Source organism: Thermobia domestica, chromosome 14, assembly GCF_964235325.1.
Source record: "Thermobia domestica chromosome 14, izTheDome1.hap1.1, whole genome shotgun sequence".
Lineage (NCBI taxonomy): Eukaryota > Metazoa > Arthropoda > Insecta > Zygentoma > Lepismatidae > Thermobia > Thermobia domestica.
In genome coordinates this window covers 166,768,769-166,790,730 of record NC_137467.1, presented here as the reverse complement: position 1 = coordinate 166,790,730, position 21,962 = coordinate 166,768,769, and the positions used below count along the sequence as shown (strand labels likewise).

General features: G+C 36.2%; 1 protein-coding gene across 4 annotated transcripts in view; it reads right to left on the bottom strand.

Annotated features, from left to right (window-relative positions):
• The window catches only part of msps (msps cytoskeleton-associated protein 5), a 168,609-nt gene that overhangs the window by 73,440 nt on the left and 73,207 nt on the right, over nucleotides 1-21,962 (bottom strand). For all 4 annotated transcript variants that reach the window (XM_081739143.1, XM_081739145.1, XM_081739146.1 and 1 more), the window contains exons 20-22: nucleotides 13,796-14,008; nucleotides 4,168-4,284; nucleotides 2,563-2,715 (exon numbers count right to left, since the gene is read on the bottom strand). In XM_081739143.1, the coding sequence (XP_081595269.1) occupies nucleotides 2,563-2,715; nucleotides 4,168-4,284; nucleotides 13,796-14,008 (483 nt within the window). The remainder of the gene's footprint in view (nucleotides 1-2,562; nucleotides 2,716-4,167; nucleotides 4,285-13,795; nucleotides 14,009-21,962) is intronic.

The following is a 21,962-nucleotide window of genomic DNA, read 5'->3' as shown; positions in this document are numbered from 1 at the left end:
GTTTTGTATTGCACCTAATATAAAAATAGTGTTGGAAACGGACATTAAATCCCAATTAATTAATTACTGTAGTCAAAGTAACACATGTTAAAACACGAAATTGCACTGGATATTGATGAGTACAGTGTCTTTCTTATATTATCAAACTTGTCATATTCAAGAAGAAAATTCTTTAACATTACCTACCGTAATGGTATTACATTATTTCAGTTCTTTAAAAAGTTTAAAGTGTTACAGGTACTTTATTTCACTTAAAAAAATAATAAAATCTTAAGAAAATGAATGGGACTCGATTCAAGGTAAAAACGTTATTTAGTTGTTGGCTTGTAATACTACCAGTTACGCTTACAGAAACTAGTAGTAAAGTATAACCCAATTATCCGAGCTCCAGATTAGCCGAGATGGTCCTGAAAGAAAAAAATACCAGAGCGTACGACTCTCGTTTTAATTAGCATGCGCTCTAGCGTACACTCATGTCCAAAATTATTGTCGCATGTCTATAAATACAGGGTTTTCATAAAGTCTGGACGGATTTAATTTGCTTATAATTTTCATAAAAATGCTCATAATGAAATCAAATAAAGTGCAAACGGTAGCGGAAGGATTAAATTTTTAGTTGGCAACACTGTTAGATAAGCGGCAACTCTGAACACGTTGAGAAAGGGAGAGGGAGGGCAAGGCCAATTCTGGTGTGTCGAAAGTTCACCAAAGAGTTCAAAAAGCCGACACCGGCTGAGAGTGCAATCCGAAAGCGGCATGCTAAGTTCTTGGAGACAGGAAGCGTACTGGACCGTCCTCGAAGTGGGAGGCCGCCAACATCTCCTGCAACAGTGAGCAGGGTAAGGGAAAGCATCATCAACAGCCCACAGAAGTCGATTCCTAGACGGTCCTACGCGAATGTGTGGACGTAAATGGCCCAGTTGGAGGTGTGGCGGTGAATGAACTGAGCTGGTGCAGATTACAGGTAAAAATTTAATCCTTCCGCTACCGTTTGCACTTTATTTGATTTCAATATGAGCATTTTTATGAAAATTATAAGCAAATAAATCCGTCCAGACTTTATGAAAACCCTGTATGTTGTTTTAGAAATATAATTTGATAACGAAATCGCCCGGTATTTCTTATAATGTTTGTATGTGTATAATCGGCAAAGACATGTATGTGGCAAATTTCATGTCAAAAGAGCAGTAAATAAGAACAATAAAACGAAAATAAAACTTTCTTCTCCATTTAGCAAGATTTTGGTTTATTCATTTTAATTTTCGTATTTATAATCATTTCCCTATGAAATTTACCACAAATATACATTTCCCAATTATACACATAGTATCGGTATTAAAACTACCCTGAAAAATCTTTATCAAATTATATTCTTACAAGAAGACAGTTACAGATATGCGACAATCATTTTGGACATGAATGTACATCGGCAGCTCCAGAAAGTGTAGAGTTGTTCGGCCCTTCCCCAGCGGCATAGGCACCAGTGCTGCTAAAAGCCCAGTGAGAGAGAAATCAAGCATCTTTCACCTCCCCCTTTCCGTCAGAGTCCGCCCTGGATCCGTTTCTGTAATGTTCGAACAGAAGTCGAGCCGATACAGCAACTGGTGTAAAAAATAAAAATTAAAAAAAAGAAAGAAATAGAGAAGATTCGAACGCCCCACGCCGGGATCACTACCAAGAAGCTTTAATACGCACAGCTATTAAACCGCTCTCGATGACGTATCCGGAAAATCTAGTCATTTCTTCTCTAAAGTTTATTCAAGGAACGTACAGTACCTCATGTAAACAAATACACGTGGTGATTGTTTCATTTTATTGGTTAAAGAGCCTTGGAACATCCATGCGGCAGAAGGAAATAGTCCATTGGTAAGTAAGCTGCTTTTCAATTTTTCTGTTGCTTATAAGGGTCATTACCAGAAATACAATTTCCTTACAATTAAATAACAGAAACAACACTGTATCTAAGAAGTAAATTGAATTAATGCAATAAAAGAGAATACGCATGCGCAGAAAGTGGCTTTGACCCATCTTACGCGCGAATCACAGTTTACAATATGGCCGCGTGCGGGGAATATATATAAAACACTGGCTGGCTACAAGCACGTGCTTCTTGAAAGAAGCGCTGACCGATAGCCAATCATCCGATGACTGGCGGAGTAATACCATTCTGCAATGTTTACATCAGGATGAGAAGGTTTGTTGAATGAACTTTAGTTTTTCTCCCTTATGAACATTTACGCCCCCAACATGTAGTAATAGGAAAGTCCTGCAGCCACGTGCACTGCTTCAACAACCATCTTCGGAACTTCAGAACTGTTTTATGATGGCACCCAATGTAACGAAATTACTTTACCCATCCCTTAACACGCAGCTTATATGAGGTTGATATGTTTAATTAACTTCTGAACATCCCCAATATTCTTCTTTGTTGTCTCTAATACTGATTGAAGAACTGAGACCGTGTAAATTTACGTTACGGAACATTAAGGTAGAAATGTTCGCTGTAGAGAATGTTAAACTTTGGATAATAACTGGAAACAACGTTGTACAAACAAGACTTACCTCGTTCAGAGCATCAATAGCTTTCAAGTGATACTTGAAGTCTGTGTGGAACATATTTGTCATTAGGTTCTTGTTAACATTTGCTGTCGTCATTTGTTCTTTCAATAAATCGACAAATTCCTCTCTTGGAGAAGTAAAATTCCATTTCAGAACCTAGAAAATAAATATTTTATTAACTTCAGTGCAGCATTTTTAATTGTTTCATCAAATTATCATACGTCTCACTACTTACACTAATCATCTTTTTACCTATTATGCAATTACAAAAAATAGCTTTCTGAATTACCACATGCCAGTCAGCCCAACCTTAGGTTGTCATTATTACAAGTTTTCTATAGATACCTTACTTTTAATTCCCCTCACTGTTTCGGTTATTCTACAAACCGGTTTCCGGTTTTTTGAGCTGAGCGAAGCGAAGCTCTTATACTCGGGTTAGCCGTTTGGTTGTCCGCGAACTCCTCCTAGACCGTTTGGCCGATCTCAACCAAACTTAGCACGCTGATAGAGTATGTCGTGCTGAGTGACAACATAGGTCGAAATCAAAAATCCGATGTACCATCGAGGAATAATCACCGAAAAACGCTTCCTCCTAGACCGTTTGGCCGATCTCAACCAAACTTAGCACGCTGATAGAGTATTTCGTGCTGAGTGACAACATAGGTCGAAATCAAAAATCCGATGTACCATCGAGGAATAATCACCGAAAAACGCTTCCTCCTAGACCGTTTGGCCGATCTCAACCAAACTTAGCACGCTGATAGAGTATTTCGTGCTGAGTGACAACATAGGTCGAAATCAAAAATCCGATGTACCATCGAGGAATAATCACCGAAAAACGCTTGCATAGACTTAACATGGGGAAAAAGTTTTCACGCGATTTTTTTGTCAACAATTAAAAATGGCATTTATTATTGCATAATGGCCAGGAATGATTACGTAGTTTAAGCTCGCTCAGCTCATTTCATTGCAATCGGGTACATCCATTGCATTCCTAGTATAAAAACCAGTCTTACCTATTCCTAATTTTCATCCCTATTTAAAGTAACTGACGAGAATAGATGTTTTCAACCGACTGCTCTGTGACGTCACAGTCAGCTGCTCGCCTTCTCAATGCGAGGGGAAAGAGATGGCAGGTAACCTGATGTCGATACAAGACAGTGGTGACAGGCAAACAAGAATATCGATATTAGGGATGGACAAAATTTTCCGGATGCGGAAAATTTATTTTCCGGAATCGGAAATTTTACTTTCCTGATTACTTGCCGCATTTTTCCAAAACCTGAAATTTTTCTGAATTCCTGAATTCCGGATTTTTTCCGATTTTACCTTCCGGATTCCAGAAAATAAAAATTACGCAAATGGCCATCCCTAATCGATACCGTAGTCGATGGCCGATGGTTTTACAGGATACTATACTTGTGGATGCATGATTATTCGTACACTACCAACACTTTCTCTCTTGACGTCAACTCCTTTCCTCACTGTAGTTTTTGTTTTTTCTCACTGACAAACCGCGCCAATACATCATACATTGGGAGATGAACTAGACCCTGAATTTTCCCTTTATTCCTTCGAAATATTATTTATTACACAAGTCATACTTACTCGTAGCTTTTGTTCGTCCAACACACGTTGATTCTTCAGGTTGTTCACTTGCAACAACGGAGACGTATCTAGTTCTTCCTCTCTACGACGACCAGTTGGTTTGGCAGCTACTCCAGCCTGAAGAAAAAAATAACCAAGTTTAGAAAAGACTAACTCTACAGATTTAATCAGCAACTTTAAAATTAAATTAACGTTAATGCATTTTAACAACTACATATGACCAGATGATTTGTGATTTTTGTTTCCTAATATCTTTATTCTCCAATGCCAAATAACGAGCTACTTGTTGCATAAAATGGAGGAAGAATGGGGATAGCTAGCATTTGAACCCAAAAAAGATGGGAATGGCGGAAACTTTCATAATGAGGAACTCTATGATTTATACGGTTTACTTAACATTGTTAGGGTCATTAAAATCTAGGGGACTCATGTGGACAGGTCAATGTAACCAGAATGAAAGTAGAAATACTTTTAAAATTTCACTGGGAACAATAGGAAAAAGACCATTAAGACGACCTAGACGCAGATGGGAGGACAATATTAAGATGGATCTAGCAGAAATAACAATACAAAGTATAAACTGGATCCAGTTAGTTAAAGACAGAAGTCAATGAAGAGCTTTTGTGAATGCGGCACCTTCGGGTTCCAGAGGCCATAGAGTTAATTATACGCCCATGAAGCTTCCATTGGTATAGCTGTATTAATATACATGTTATTTACATTGAACTTTCTTGTATTTTTAACCCCAAAAAACCATAGAACCTATATATATATATATATATATATATATATATATATATATGTCCATGGGCTTAAAAACCTGTACAAAGGCATCTGTTGAGCGTAAAAAACAGGTATCGATCATCGTTCCACGACTATGCTCTTTAGGCTAAGGGAGACAGACAATTAAGGCAAATGAAATAATAATGGAAAAATTGGTGGAATGAAAATGCGGTAGGAAAGGGGAGTACCTCGAAAAAACCCACGAACACGACGTTGTTCCCAAAAAATTACTTGGCCGAGGATGGAACTAGGGATCCATGCAACAAGAGGTAAATGTTATATCACTGAGCCATCCTGCCCCCCGTCGATCGTAAAGAATTGAGTACCAGGACGTGATATAGATTGTAACTAAGAATGCCAACAAACTGCAATGACGAAAAGTAATTTAATTTTTGAGAAAATACTGTGCAGATACTGAATTGTTATTTTAACAGATAAAAAAAAAAAAAAAAAAAAAATCTATATATTGTACGTTTACACATATCTTCCAACATAGATGAACAGATTTTGATGGTTCTTTTTTGTTTCAAAGACTATACTTCCCCAGTGGTCCCACGTAAATTTCATCAGGATCTGATGATAGTCTTCGGAGCCCTACTATGAAACTTTTCAACGGGTAACAGTGTTAATACCGTAATTAACCTATTTCATTATGTGTCTGTTTATGCACAACTCAGAGATAGGTGCACCCAGGACACGAAACATTCTGGGTGTCAGGTTGACATGGTGATTACAAATTTGAACCTGACACCTAGCTAATGTAAGGCCATAACATATAGGCCTATATATCAAATTGGATTTGAATTATTATAACCCTAGTTCAGAAGAAAATTTTTCGAACACAGAGTGCAAAATTTTGATTGCTTTTATGTTTGAAATAGTATGCTTCTTGGATGGTCTCATGTAAATTTCAAAAGATATGATGATAGCCTTATGAGTTAGCTCATGGAACTCTTCGACGGCTGAATGCTAAACCGTAATTGTGTACGTTTATCTATGGGTGCACCGATTTTGATTATTTATTTTCTGTTTGAAAGAGTATAGTTCCACATTGGTTCCGTGATCCGAGGCAGTGATTACATTATGATCTGATGATAGTCATCGGAACTAAGTCAAGAAACTCCTCAACGGCTGACAGGTTAACACTGTAACGGAATGTTTACGTATAATCCCATAACACGTAGACCGATTAGAAAAACAATTATTTCTTCAAGCATGTTTCGTACACCGACCCATTTTATAGAAAGTTAAGTATCCTATCTTTAGTTAGGTAACTATTGATGTTTAAATATAGTTTTGCCACAAGCAAATCCATAAACAATTCAACAAACTGTTTGAAGATTGCGCGAACGGGTTAATTGGATTTGCATTGATTTGAATGGTAAAAATCAGGGTTGGCAAAAACCATGGTTTTTATTGAAAAAACCAAAAAACCAGGTTTTTTTTGGTTTAAACCCGTTTTTTTTGGTTTAAATAATTTGTTCTATGTATTTATATCGCATATGGACAAAAATAAGTTTGTTTCGCCTTGGTTACGCTGGAAGGGGTTACATAAGCTTAAAGCGAAATTTAAAACCACTTCTCGGCTTACATCCGAGAAATTTTCCTCTATTTGAACTCGAAACCAGGATTAGCTGGCGATACGTCTGTCGACTCACTCACGAAGGACTCCTCATAAAAATACATTGTACTGATCTTTACATACTTGTTAATATAATTGTCAAGAGCCATTTCACAAGGACAATAAATAACTAAACAACTAAATAAATAAATAAACAATTGCACAAGTGAAACCATTATACAGAATTACATATGGACAATTTCAAAATACTGCAGAGTACAAAAGAACTAATTTAGTCCCAGTTAGTTTACTACAACTTTTAGTAGTCCAAAAAAGTTAAAGAAATACAACGATTTAATTTGCATATCAGTAAGAAAAGTGAATACAGATAGGAATTATTTGAATTAGGGATGGCCAATTCCCGAATTTTTACTTTCCGGAATCCGGAAAGTAAAATCGGAAAATTCCGGATTTCGGAAAAATTCCGGATTTCGGAAAAATTCCGGAATTCGGAAAAATTCCGGAATTCAGAAAAATTCCGGAATTCAGAAAAAATCCGGAATTCAGAAAAATTCCGGAATTCGGAAAAATTCCGGATTTCGGAAAAATTCCGGATTTCGGAAAAATTCCGGAATTCAGAAAAATTCCGGATTTCGGAAAAATTCCGGAATTCAGAAAAATTCCGGATTTTAGAAAAAATCCGGAATTCGGAAAAAATCCGGATTTCGGAAAAATTCCGGAATTCAGAAAAATTCCGGAATTCGGAAAAATTATTTTTTCTTTTTGTAATCCTAAGAATTTTGTTCAAATGCAAACGAACAAATTTCCTTTTTGTAATCCTAAGAATGTATGATGCAAGTTAAGCTGAAACTTACATCCTAAAGTATACACTACTCAATCTTCCCATGGTTAATGAGATGTAGTCTAAAAGTACGATGCACTCCTAATATTTAATTTTTGTTTTACTGTGATATTGTCCAGAGGTAATACATATATCACACTGAGATAAACAACTTGACAGAATGAAGGTATCATACGTAGTTTTCCAGAAAATCGTGAGAAACGAATTTTTATGAAGTTAAAATATGCGTCGCTTGTTGCCAGTGTGATGCAATTGATAACTTTTATGCTGGAATAGTCTTATTATTATTATTATTATTATTATTATTATTATTAATAATAATAATAATAATAATAATAATCGTTTGTGTACTGTAAAAGAAAAATATGAACCGTTAAGTAGTAGATTTTATCTGTTGTTTTTTGATATCTTCTAACAGTAATAACAAACTGCTTGTAAATACGCAATGATTATCAAGGACAATGGCATATTAATGTAAGGACTACTCTGCAGACTAGCAATAAACAATAAACAATAACAGATAAACAATAGTTCCAAAAAAAAAGTAACTAACTTGAGCACGTCAGAATGTTCGCGAGAATATAGGGACCCATTGAGACTATACGTGGTGTAATTATTACTCAAAGGGCCGTACAATGGAGGCATTAACGTTAATGTTAATGGTACTAATGAGCACTTACTTGCTCTAACGGTTAACCTCATTTTTGAGATGATTCTTAGAAGTGGGCGTGTTGGCATGCAGTTAGAAGACATACCCATTATTTAAAAAGCACACGTTATCTGTGGAGTGCTAACGATTTGCGTCACTATCGAACACTAACATAGCACTAGCGACGTTTAAAGTCGAAATTGGAGTCTGACATAAGTGGCTTGTCAACTTCACGGACATTATATTTCCCTTGAATGCGAGAATTTTGCGCCCAAGAAATTTGCGCCCTACCACAAAAATAGGAAAAAATGCGCTCGCAATATATTTGCACTGGGATATTTGCGCCCTACCGCAAAAAGAGGGGAAAATGCGCCGGCTATATATTTGCACTGGGATGTTAGCGCCCTACAATTCAACTTATTTTTGGAGCCGCGGTGGCTCAGTGGTAGAGCGTTCACCTCTGGTGCTTGGGGCCCCGGGTTCGATCCCAGCGTCCGCCAAGTGAACTTTGTGGTGGACAAACACCGTGTGCATGGGTTTTCTCGGGGTTTTCCCGTTTCCTCCCACTTTCTTCATTCCACCATTTCATTCATCACTCATCATAACCGTCTCCTTTAGCCTAACCGGCATAACCGTGGGACGTAAAACTCAAAGATTTCATTTCATTTCATTTCATTTCAACTTATTTTTGTACTGTGTAAAGTAACTTCCACTCACACTTGAACTAGGCTTGCCTCTCATCGTCTCAGTGAGTTACTCCATCCGTTATAATATTCCGAACAAATGAAAAAAAATACAATTTTAGTTCACTGAAGGGCAATCCATACAAATACAATTTTTCATTATACTACAAAATTTACAATAAAAGTATAAATGACTGATATATAATTATTTATTAATATAATCAAAGAGTATAATTTAATCTACAAAAGGCTGTTTGGCTCTACCCAGATATCTCTGTTCACAATCCTTGCGAGTTGTTTGGCTTTTTAGGACACAAAATATAGAAAAGAAAATGTAAAGTGAATGTAAAATCAGTTCAGTAATATTATCAAGAAAACTATGTACAGTGTGTTTACTTGCTGGAATTACACTTTAAACACACAATTGCGTTCAGTCGTTCTTTCAGAAAAAATGTTCCGGGGAGCACACTTAGTATTCCGGAGGGGGTCACTGCTGGTACTATTCTATTTATTATTATATTATAGACGTATTATTTTGGTCTCCTCCGAGGGGGCACTTTGAGAGCTCTGAGGAGGCCAGTGTTCCCCCAAACTCATCTCTGGAAGAAGCAGTGATTGCGTTGATCCGTTGTGTTCTTTTGGCTTATATTGAAGTTTATTCTCCCCTTATATAGCCACAATGAAAATAAATCACAAATGGCATGGTTGTGGGGGGAGGATTGTTTAAGCTGTAATGTCAGCCCTTCCGAGCAAATGCGTAAGCTCGAATAGGTTCTTTTATTTCGCAGGGCTCAAACTTCCCGGTGGAGGTACATTGCAGGCGCAATTTTCCTTGTTCTTGAGGTAGGGCGCAAATTTCCCAGACGCAAAATTCTCGACACCGTTCGAATGACCTCGGAAGACTATATCTTTTTCAATACTTTTTTATAATTTTTTACTCGAGATATCTTCATAGCTTCTTATTAAAATACTTACTAATATATCCTCATTTTATTGTCCTAACCAATCAATATGGGTATGTTGTCAGTAAAATATTTAGATTGATCGAGCCTCTGGTGTGTAACCACAGTATTTCATATCATCCCTCCATTAGAAATCTTGGCTAAACGAACCAATATATGTTGCCAATAAAATAATTTAGAATGATTGAGCCCCTGGTAAATAACCACAGTATTTCGTGACAGACCCCCCTTCCTATTACCATATTCTAGCTACGTGCCTGACTCAGCTAATTCTCTACATTCTTTACCAAGCACACATTTTCTAAAGCGGAAAATGCTCTCTAAATACCTAAGCTCATTATTTTCAGCAGATGCACAAATTGGGTAACATTCTATCTACATGAATGTTATATATGTCGATTACTGGAAACCGTTTCTCGCTATCTATTACCATATTTACTATATAATGATTAACGTTAAAACCGGAAATGGTTGATTTGTACCGCTTCCGGTTTGAATATTACATTCATCAGGGAACTCGATTCTTAACTATTGACTCTGTACATCGTGGCCAAAATTGATGGTAATCCATCAGATAGTACTTGAGACTGTTTGTTTCACTGACGGACAGAATGAATATATATGGCTATAGAGTTTTGATAAACTAAATTCGTTAATGAGTGATGATGGAACAAATATAAGAAAGGGAACCAAGAGTAGGCCTACCACCGGAAAAATTTTCGAACACAAAATTAGCCATCGAAAACCCACATGTCCTGGGTTAGAATACCATAGATGAAAACTCTACCACTGAGTCATCAATCACCCGCTTATTAGTTTTATTAATTATTATATTAATATAAATTAATGAATGCCTGCTTATGTTAATTATTGAACAATTACATTGTATACTTCGTAAAGTCAAAAATTATAAATTTGTATTTACTGTACATACAGTGAGCGCAGAAAGTGTTCGTACACCTATGCTATTGAAACGAGAATGCTTGCGAAAAAGAAACAGAAAATTTAAGAACAGAATTCACACACAATATGAATAATGAAAACTAAGCTTTATGAATATACCAATAAAGAACAAAAAGACAAGTTTAATGGTCAGAAAGTAAATAAATTCCGTAGAAAGTGTATAGAGTAGACGCAAAAAGAGATCGTACACCTGACGTACGAATACGAAACAAAGATACCACAACTGGGGTTCACTAGTATTCACCTGATTATACACCTCTGTTTATAGCATGACGAATAACAGAATGAGTTTAGTTGTGAATAGGAGTGAAAAAACTGCACGGTGGGCTGTAAAACTGGGAAGCAACCGAACAGAAACAAATGAGGAGACAAGAAAAGTAATTATTAAATTGCATAAGAAGGGTAAATCTTTGAGAAAGATAGCAAACCTTGCAGACAGACCTCGTTCAACAGTACAAACAATAATTGCGATGTATAATGTTTCTATCACTGTGCGGAAAAAAAAAAAAAAAAAAAAAAAAAAAAAAAACTGGAAGACCAAGAGTGTTGAGTGAACAAGATAAACGTTACATTATTAGGGAAAGAAAAAAGGTTCCGAAAAGTAGTGCTGTGCAATTGGCAACGGATCTGGAAACACGCGGTGTTAAAGTATCAGCCAGTACAGTGCGGAATATTTGCAGGGTATCATGCTCGGATAGCCAGGAAAATGTTATGGGTGAACAAGACAAATCGTATAAAGAGACTAAAGTTTGAAAAAGAGTATAAAGATAAGGGATCAGGCTTCTTTCTGGAATAGGGTCATATTTTCGGACGAAAGTAAATTTAATCTAATCGAATCCAATGGGAGGCGTATGGTATGACGCAAGGTGAATACAGAGATGAATCCTCAAAATCTCGTCCCTAAAGTAAGACACGGAGGAGGGTCCGTGCTCGTCTGGGGTTGTATGAGTGCCTCAGGAGTGGGTCGTCTCCACTTTATCGATGGAGTGATGATCCACAAAGTGTATATTAACATATTAAAGGAAAATCTCCATACTAGTGCGCAGAAAACAATTTATTGTTCAGCAAGGCAACAACTCCAAACATACAGTGGAAAATACTCGATTGTGGCTACTCTATAATACCTTGAAACAGCTTCGCACACCTCCCCAATCCCCAGACATGAACCCTATAGAACATCTATGGTCTGTTCTGGTGACAAGAATCAGAAGGCACAGCTTCTCTACTAAAGAAGGCCTGAGAAAAGCTATTCAAGAAGAAAGGGACATATTCAGTCCCGAAGCTACTAACTAACTAACTAACTCTATGGCCTATGGAACCCGGAGGTTCAATGCCGCGTTCACAAAAGCTCTCCACTGACTTCTATAGTCCCGAAGCTACAGAACTACGAACTACTACAGGTGAAATCAATGCCACGAAGACTACAGACAATCATTAACGCACAGGGTAATCCCACAAAATAATAAATAACGTAATATACTTTATAAGCATTAATTCAATCATAAGTGTACGGTGACTTTTTGCGTTTACAAAAAAGGAATTCTCTCTTTTCTTCTGAGCAAAACAGTGATTGTCTTTGTTTGGCCTTTCTCTTGTATATAGAAATAAAATGTATGAATGTGTAGTCTTAATTCTGGTTTATATATATATATTTTCCACCTCCCGTTCTCATGCTAGCTGTTTTCAATATAAAGTATGCACGGTGTACGAACACTTTCTGCGCTCACTGTAGGTATGTTGACAATAAGCAAATGTTATTAGAATATTTGTTGAGATTTCTTTTCCTTCACTGCCTTTCGCCTGATTAAAAAGTAGTTTGCAGTGCTTTGGAGCAGCTGCAGGTGGGAACGCGATAATGTTTGAGACATACCGGCGACTTTTTTGTGTGTGAAAATAAGACCTTCTCATAAAGCAGTAAATAACTGCAGTAGCAATTGTCTACGTAAGTGATAAAGACATATCCAACTACAAGAAACTAATACAGTATATATATTCATTATTGTGTTTCTCTTTTAACAGCTACTAGCTAGGGATGGCCAATTCCAGAATTTTTACTTTCCGGAATCCGGAAAGTAAAATCGGAAAAATTCCGGATCTCGGAAAAATTCCGATTTTTTCTAAATTCCGGATTTTTTCCGAATGTCGGAATTTTTCTGAATTCCGGAATTTTTCCGAAATCCGGAATTTTTCCGAATTCCGGATTTTTTCTGAATTCCGGAATTTTTCTTAATTCCGGAATTTTTCCGAAATCCGGAATTTTTCTGAATTCCGGAATTTTCCGAAATCCGGAATTTTTCTGAATTCCGGAATTTTTCCGTATTCCGGATTTTTTCCGAATTCCGGAATTTTTCCGAATTCCGGAAAGTAAATTTTCCGATTCCGGAAAACAAAATTTCCGGAATCCGGATTCCGAAAAATTTTGGCCATCCCTAATTTGAATCCACTTTGGTTCTGACCCACTTATACATAAATAGATACCAAAGATATTTCTGATATCAATAAATGCCTCTGGTGGGGTTTTGTATGACCCCCCCCCCCCCAAGTACGGCACTTCGATGTATTTTACCAACAGTAAACATTATTAAAACGGAACAATATTTAGAATTTTTCTTTGATTGCAATTGCATAACAATAATAACAAACTATAAAAAAAAATCACAAAAGAAACATTCATAAAGTTATAAAAAGAACAAAAGTTGCTTTTGTAGCATAACCTCTTTGAGTACTGAATGGGGAATTTAGGTCTGAATATAATACGAATAATATATGGGAGTGAAACGCGATGACCCACAAATGTGTGTTCATCAAGATTTTACGAACACTTACACTTTTACGAACATTTTTTGTTTTTTGGTTTAAACCAGTTTTTTTAACAGCTGGTTTAAACCACCTTGGTTTAAACCAGCCAACCCTGGTAAAAATGGTTTTGATTTGTGAACACATTAAAAGAACACAATTGAGTTCACAACCTGAGGTACCACTCTATATTAATTTTATTCTAGGTATTTTATCTTATTCTGCTCGAAGGCAGCCTTTTATAAGACACCCTGTAACAGCTTTGTCTACTTTGGTTATTCTTTTTCAGTACTCAACTGAACTTTCTCTACCGTCAAGATACAAATTTACACAACAGATATATATACACTGCGCTTATTAATTCCTTACCTTTCCTTTCACGACCTTAGCTCCTGGTTTTCCTCTTCCCATGACTGCTTTCGGCTGTTCGTCTTTGTTGTTGTTGTCACTGTACGCTGCAGGTCTAACTGCTACAGGTTTATTACTTCCTCCAGAAGGAGCTTTGGCTTTGGCAGTAGGTTTCGCTGGTAACTGAGCCCGATACTTCTCAATCAGCGTTGACACCTGGGGCCGGGAGCCTGGCTGTAAAAATCAAAATAAGAGTAAGTGACACAGGCTACCTGACGCATGATGATAACTGTAAACTTAAATTCAGTTCATACAGCTCCTCCTACCCCAACTTAAATCAGGAACAGAACACAAAATTTCAGGTTTGAATCCTGTAGCCAGACCACAGCCAACTGGCCGGTATTTCGCCTGCCTCGTCGGAAATATGGCTATTATTTTGATTAAGGCCGGTGACAGGTACAAACTTCTTATCAGCCAATTTACGACCGGAATTTTGAAATCTGTAATCCAGAATAAAACATCGAATAAGTGCCTTTACAAATACACATTGCCGTTGTATGAAGGTAACTAAGAACGTTCTGTCGCTTTTCCAGCCACCACCTTCGAACATCGATAATAGTGCTGTCGAAATCGGTTTTTGAAAAACCTAAAACCGATTTTTGAAAAAGTGAAATTTCATAAAACCGAAATGTCGGTTTTAAAAACGGAAAACCGCTTTTGCGGTTTCGGTTTCCAAAACTGTATTTGCGGTTTCGGTTTTGAAAACAGGTTTTGCGGCTTCATGCGGTTTTCGGTTTTCAAAAAAAACTGCTTTCTCAAAAACCGAAAATCGCAAATGTCTCAAAAATTCGACAGCACTAGTTATTGAAATAATAATAATAATAATAATAATAATAATAATAATAATAAATTTAGGCGTAGGGAATTCTTTAGAAATTTAGAAAAGTGGGGGATTCTAAACCTTAAGTATATTACAATGCTGACCTGGGATCCTTCGGACCAATTTTTAATGATTTCTTTGTTAAGTTACACTTCCAATGCACTTCCCTTTCTAACGAAACTAAAGTAAAGCAAATTTAGTTTTAGCCTTTAATGTTTTATTAAGTTCAACAAATGTGAGTCTTAAATTGTAAAGTTAGCATTAAGTAAGTTTACATGAGATTATACATTAGCATTCATGGGTTGAACCAAAATGTGAATGATTGTGCCACATTTTTTACATATTTTTCACTCTCTAACTTTCTTTGAAAAATCTCAATTGCATAAAATCTTATCATAAAATTATACTCATTGTTGGGATGTAGTATGGGCAGGAAATTACATGAAATTGTACACATGCCATTAAGTAGCTGTTGTTAGAAAAATAGTATGTGTTGTTGATAAAAAGAGAGAATCGCTAGATTACGAAGTAAGTAATGAAGTTGAGAGTTGAGATTATTTAATATGTTTAGTTAGAAGCCGTAGCGATTGTATATCCACTAATAATAGTTGGATAGTTCTTGTGAAGAAGTGTATACCAATAAGAGGTATAGAAATAAAAATCATCATTGGTACTTAAGTGCGTTATTGATCTGGACAAGTTTGCAGTAATACATTAGTCACTATTGAGGTGTGTTTATATTCTTTTAGTAAGAATATAGAATTTTACACTCATGATGCTCTTTCATATTGTATAAAACCAGTAGTAATAATTTGACAGTTTTTACGTTCATCTTGTTTGTCATCTGTCCACTGGACATTTAGCAAGGAAAATATTCTTTCAACAACTGCGTTGTGAGCAGGTATTGCAAAACAATATTGCACTATTCTTAACAGTTCAGTGCAGTCGTCAGCAGAACAATTGTTCATGTAATTAACCCTTCTTCCAGAAACACTAACGGCCTTATGCAGAGTCGTGCTGACGCGTGATTAGTGCCGTACTAAAGAGTTCGACTAACGTTTCCTGCACTAGTCAGGCTTTAGGTATGATGCTAATCATACGTTAAAACGACTTCGCATAAGTCCCTAAGAGTTTTTAATGTAACTTAGTTTAATGTAGCGATTTACGTTGAAAATAACAACACTTTGTCGCCTTAGATTTTCTCCAATCCAAAAAAGGGAGTATTTTTTCGTGATTTAAGAGATGATTACGCGGGGGACGAATGTAGGACCTAAAAATCGGGTGGTAACCGCTAAAATCTGTTAATATGGTAACCCTAAACAACAGGGTTTGCCCAAGTGGACCCAGCCCGAAAAAACCCAAACCACCTTAAAACCCTGGTTTTGACCTTTTTGTTGGTATATCATTGGTACAACTAAGATTATTAAATTGAAAGTTATTTTTTATCAGATTTTGAATTTTCTTTGAGCGAATTATATGCTTTCACGTTAAGGTAAACAACAACATTGAACATAAGACCTTTATAAAGTTCTGAATGCACTGAATGAATGAATAAAAGAAAAAAACTCACCTTAGCCTGAGATAATTAAAACAAATTAATGTGTGGATTATGCTTATAGCCTATTTAAAGTAAAATATGCAATTTTATATTTTAGAAAATACTTTTCGTGAATAGTGTGCTCGCCGACTCGGCGACGTCGAAGGACATTATCCCTCATACGTTGACGGGTTTAAGGTCATAGGTGCCGGTACTAACAGTAAATATGTAAATACATTAGCAAAACTATTAGTATTATTTCTTACCTTTGATGGTAACGAAAGTATTCAGTAAAATTTGGTTTTCCAACAACAACAGTTCAGTTCAGTCATTTGTTGCTATCCTTTAAATAAGCATTCTGTAGAACTTGTCACCCCTGCACTATCTGCGTAGTCACGAAACCTTCACCAAAAGCGTGGCATATTCTCCGCCCCGCTGCAGCGGCGTTTGACCCCAGTTTGAACTCGTACAGCGTACACGCCCTTATGACGCTCTGTGGAGGTCCCATGTTTACTCTATCCTTACGCAAGTTCACGGTGTAAGTGAACTGCCACAACCAGGTAGTATGTTGGATATACCCACACCAACAACTGACCTTCACCTTATCTCCATCCGCATTCAATTCACGGTGTAAGGGTCAAATGAACACAGAGCTCCACAAAAACAGACAGAACTTTCTTGATTACCTTTGTATTATACATTAAGCGATATTTAATCAATGGCAGGTTTTTAATTTGTTTAACATAAGAAAATTAGTAACAATTAATTTTATTCTGAAACATTGTTTTCAACAATAGGGACAGACGTGTATAATTTGCCATAATTGTGAGGCATAAATGTAGCGATATATTTAAACTGTTCATCGATTGTTCGCAAATAACTTTTAGGGATTTCGTTAGTACAAAGTTTGTTGCATTGTTTAGTATCACGTCCCTAGCTGCTGCATATGACAACTTTCCTTAAACTTACTTCTTCAGGACTTCTTCAGTAATTTCCTGTAGTTGAAGTACACGTTTAAAGAGTACATTTCATTTCGTAAATCCAAAATTGTCACGTAACGATTAATTTACTTTTGTTCATCTGTTTCGACAATTTTAAAGAAGTGGCAGTTACTAGTAAATACAATAAAATGATCAATACAGACTTCGGTTTCTCATTTTTAGCACAATGTATCTATGCAGCATACAGATGCTAATGCACTTTTGTCCACGATGGTACATTTTCTTAATATGGATGGGTCCAGAGTTGGCAAAAACCATGGTTTTTATTGAAAATAAATAAATAAACCGTTTTTTGGTTTAAACTTTTTTTTGTTTAAATAATTTGCTCCATGTATTTATATCACTAATGGAAAGAAATAAGTTTGTTTTATCTAAGTGTTATTATGTAACAACCGGGTTATGCTGGAAGGGGTCACTTAAGCTTAAAGCGGAATTCAAACCGCTTCTCGGCTTACATCCCGAGAGAAATTATCCTCCATTTGAACTCGAAACCGGGACTAACTGGCCACAAATGCGATACGTCTGCCGGCTTACTCAGGAAGGACTCCTGATAAAAGTATGTTGTACTGATCCTTGATACTTGTTAATATAATTCTTAAGAGTCATTTCAGAAGAACAAAAAGATACAGTTGCACAAGTGAAACCATTATACAGAATTATATACATTATTAATATAGGTATGATGACAATTTCAAAATACTGCAGAGTACAGAAGAACTAATTTAGTCCAAGCTAGTAGTAGACAAATGCGATACAGTGGTAGTAAAGAAATACAACGACTTAATTTGCACATCAGTAAAAAAAAATGAATAAAGACACCAATTACTTAAGTCCACTTTGGCTCTCACCATTTATACATAAATAGATGCCAACGATACTTCTGATTAAAATAAATGCCTCTCGTGAGGTCTGTATGACCCCCTCCCAAAAAGCACGCAAGGTGTCTGCTAAAGTTCCAAAGTGAAATTTCGTGACTTTTTCATGACCTTCTCTTCACAAAACAATAACGTTTCGTAACATTCTTAAGACCGAATTTGGGTGCGAATTAGGGCGAATTTTCATGCATGTGATAGAAGTGTGCTTTGCTTGCGATTTGGTAGCATCTAAAGGTGACCACAGAATTTTGACGTTTTATAGATCAAATTTCTCCAGTCTGTACTTATATTTGTACAATTTAAAAAAAAATCGTGACCCAAAAGCTAAATTTCTTGACTTTCATGACCTTTTTCTGATTTCGTGACTTTTCGTGACATTCGTGACCGACAGACACCCTGGTACGGCATTTAGATGTATTTTATCAATAGTAAACATTATTAAAACGAAACAATATTTAGAATTTTTCTTTGATTGCAATTGCATAACAACAATAACAAACTATCAAAAATAACAAAAGAAACATTCATAAAGTTATTAAAAAAAAAAAGTTGCTTTTATAGTATAATATCTCTGAGTAATGAATGGAGAATTTAGATCTGAATATAATATGAATAATATACGGGAGTGAAACTTGATAACCCACAAATGTGTGTTCATCAAGATTTTACGAACACTTACTCTTTTACGAACATTTTTCCTTTATTTTTTTTAACCAATTGGTTACAATAAAAAAACAGTTGATTTAAACCAAGGTTTAAACCATCTTGGTTTAAACCAGCCAACCCTGGATAGGTCCGAAGAGAGATACTTCACACTTAGGCGTATAGCATAGGGAATTTTGAGGGGGTGCCGGTAATTTTCCAGAGTTGGCAACCCTAAATTCGACGTGACAATCAAAGTGAACGCCAAATGTGCATCGCTGAACCAAAATACAAATGAAGCTTTTTAATTTGAAGTCAAAGACGACACGAAAAAATTTTAAATTTTTAAATAATTAAAATTAAGCAAAGAAGAATAAAAAATAATATAATAGACTTTTCCTTTAAAGCATCATATTATTTGCATGATACAATTCCGCAAGGAAACTACATTTTCTCGCCACACACATCATGGTAAACACCCTTAGATACACAACCAGACACACAAGTAACAATCTTAATTATCTGTTCTCAGTTAAAAAAAAGTTCGTGACCTCGTTTGTTTCGATTTCATTGTTTTTATACGATCAACAAAACCTTCAGTCGTCATTCATAACAAGTAGTTTACATTTAATATATCTCCCTAAATTTTCAACCATTTTGGAAACTTCAGACGATACGCTATTCTTTACTTCATCGCCTACGTAGCATTCATCTTATCAGAATATGGAGAAACCGTAAATTCAAAACGCTACAAGAAGACACTAAGATGAAAGCTCGAATTGCACGAGTCAGGCCCGAGAAGAAAGGCTTTCGCCTGCAACACGATAACACCAGGATCTACACCAAAGAAAGAATTTAATTTTTCCTAGCGACGTGATTTTAATAAGTCTTTTCAGGCTATCAGCCAGGTGAAGGTATTGACATCCAACGTTTCGAATGCAGACATTCCATTCTTCTTCAGGAATTATAATGAAGAGACCGGAAATGTGAGCATGTATATATTGTGACTACTTAGGAGAATGCTATGAATGGGTGCTTGTGATTGGCTGAGGGATGCTAGCTCCTATTGGCTGCTGTGGCTACGAGAAATAACTGTTGAATCTGTTTTTGTTCCTGAAAATGGCCGACCACATAGGGTTGAGTTGAATGAGACTGTTCCTTTTTCGTGAGATTGCTATCGTTTCCTTTATTATTCTGTCCCAAAAATTGCTGCACTTGACTACTATGGTGATATTTGTAAAATCAAAGCTCTAGGTTATGCTCTGCTACTCCTGACTTTTCGGGTTGCTGAAGTCTTGTGTAGCTTTGTGTTTTTTGCTTTTCAGGAACAAAAACAGATTCAGCAGTCATTTCTCGTAGCCACAACAACAGCCAATCAGGAGCCAACATTTCCCTCAGCCAATCACAAGCCCCCGTTCACAGCTCTGGCTCATATCTCCGGTCTCTTCATTCCAATCCCAGAAGACGAATGCGACGTCTGCATTCGAAACATCATATGTCAATACCTTCACATGGCTGACAGACCGAGAACACTTACGAAAAGGACTTACATTAATGCTGCGAGCATGGAGCTTATTGCGGAATTTGATTAGCTGTCCTATATCCGTCATACAGTTCAGACTTGGCGCCTTCTGACTTCCATTTCTTTGGCCCTCTGAAGGATAGACTATGTGGCCAACATTTTCCTGATGATGATGCTGTTATCGCACTGGTAAAAAGTGGCTTCCTCTGCTGGTTCCGATTTTTATGAACGTGACCCATAGGATCTTACTCATCGTTGGTAAAACTGCATAACGAACGGTGGTGACTACGTGGGAAAATGACTAAGTAGATGAAACTTGTAAAATATGACAAAATGCCTTGTTCCATTACATAATTCAGTTCTCTGTATCTCTGGTAAATTACATACAAAAGGCAAAACTTTCGAAACGAACCTCGTAGATATGAATCTTATTAATTCATTAAATATCTACTCATACTTTTGAACACTCAAATACAGTTTCTTCAATATTAAATATCTGAGATAAATGTCAATAAAGATACAGAAAAAGATGTTTTTTTTTTTGGGGGGGGGGGGCAAAGTTTAATTTTTTAAAAATAAAAACCGGATTTTTGTCGAAAAACGCAAATTTCGCTTCTTTTTTTTTAAAAATTTTCTTTCTCAAGTACAACTTTTGTTTCTGTGTGGTGGATTCTACAATTAAGAAAGTGTGTTTACAACATTCAGCACTTGTGAGTCCTATATTCAATCCGAAACTGGCTATCTTGAATGGTTGTCAAACCGACATTGCACTTGTTTCCAAGAAGTGAACGTTATACAATCACCATATCCCAAATGTCGTTTTGATTGCCTACCATCTCATCAAGTTCCTGGAACTTATGACTCATGTGTGTTTTGTTGGTTGCCTAAATCTTGCAATCTGAATGCAAGAAAGTAGTACCATAAAACAAGACACAGACACAAAACTTGTATAAAATCTTATCTTGTTCACATCTCGTTCGGGAAACTTTTTCTCGTGAGCTTCAGAGTTCAGTTTACAAAATTAACGCTATAAAAAGCTACTTTCGGTATGATGTCAGTTTAACATCACTATTTACAGTATCTCTTCCTGTACTGTTACATTGTGTCAAAATATTTGACTAAGAAATTTGTGGACAGTGTTTTACTGTTCTCTCTTTCAAATTCAAGAGGCCTCAATAAAAGTTATATACAGTTATAATGAAGTTATGGTTTATCCATAAATTTTAAAAGATAATTTTATTCCACGAAATCTAGTACATTTCCAAAAAAGTTATTGCTAAAACAAACTTTTTTTTTTAAACGTTAACCTAAAGCTCTACAAACAATTCCTTGGAACTAGAGTACGTCCACGATTTTCACTTTCTCTGTCCTATCGGATAAATGACTTTCTTTGATTTTTTTATTTTTTTTTTCAGAACTTTCTTTAAAATGCAGTAATTACATAGAACCCCTCTAATCCGTCACCTTTGGAACTGGGGTTATGGTCGGAACGCAAAAAAGGTCGGATTATCAGAAAATACAGAAAAATACGGATTTACAATAAAATAAACACACTCTGAACTCAAAAATGATTGTATTGTTCTCTACAGTAAGAACAAACGAACAGTAAGCACTAACAATTGCACAGTACGGTACAGAAAACATGCACAACGAAAGAAACGATACAATACCTAGGTAGATGACAGAGCACTAAAGCAGATTTGCGGTAACAGCAAGTAAACAACAATGCCG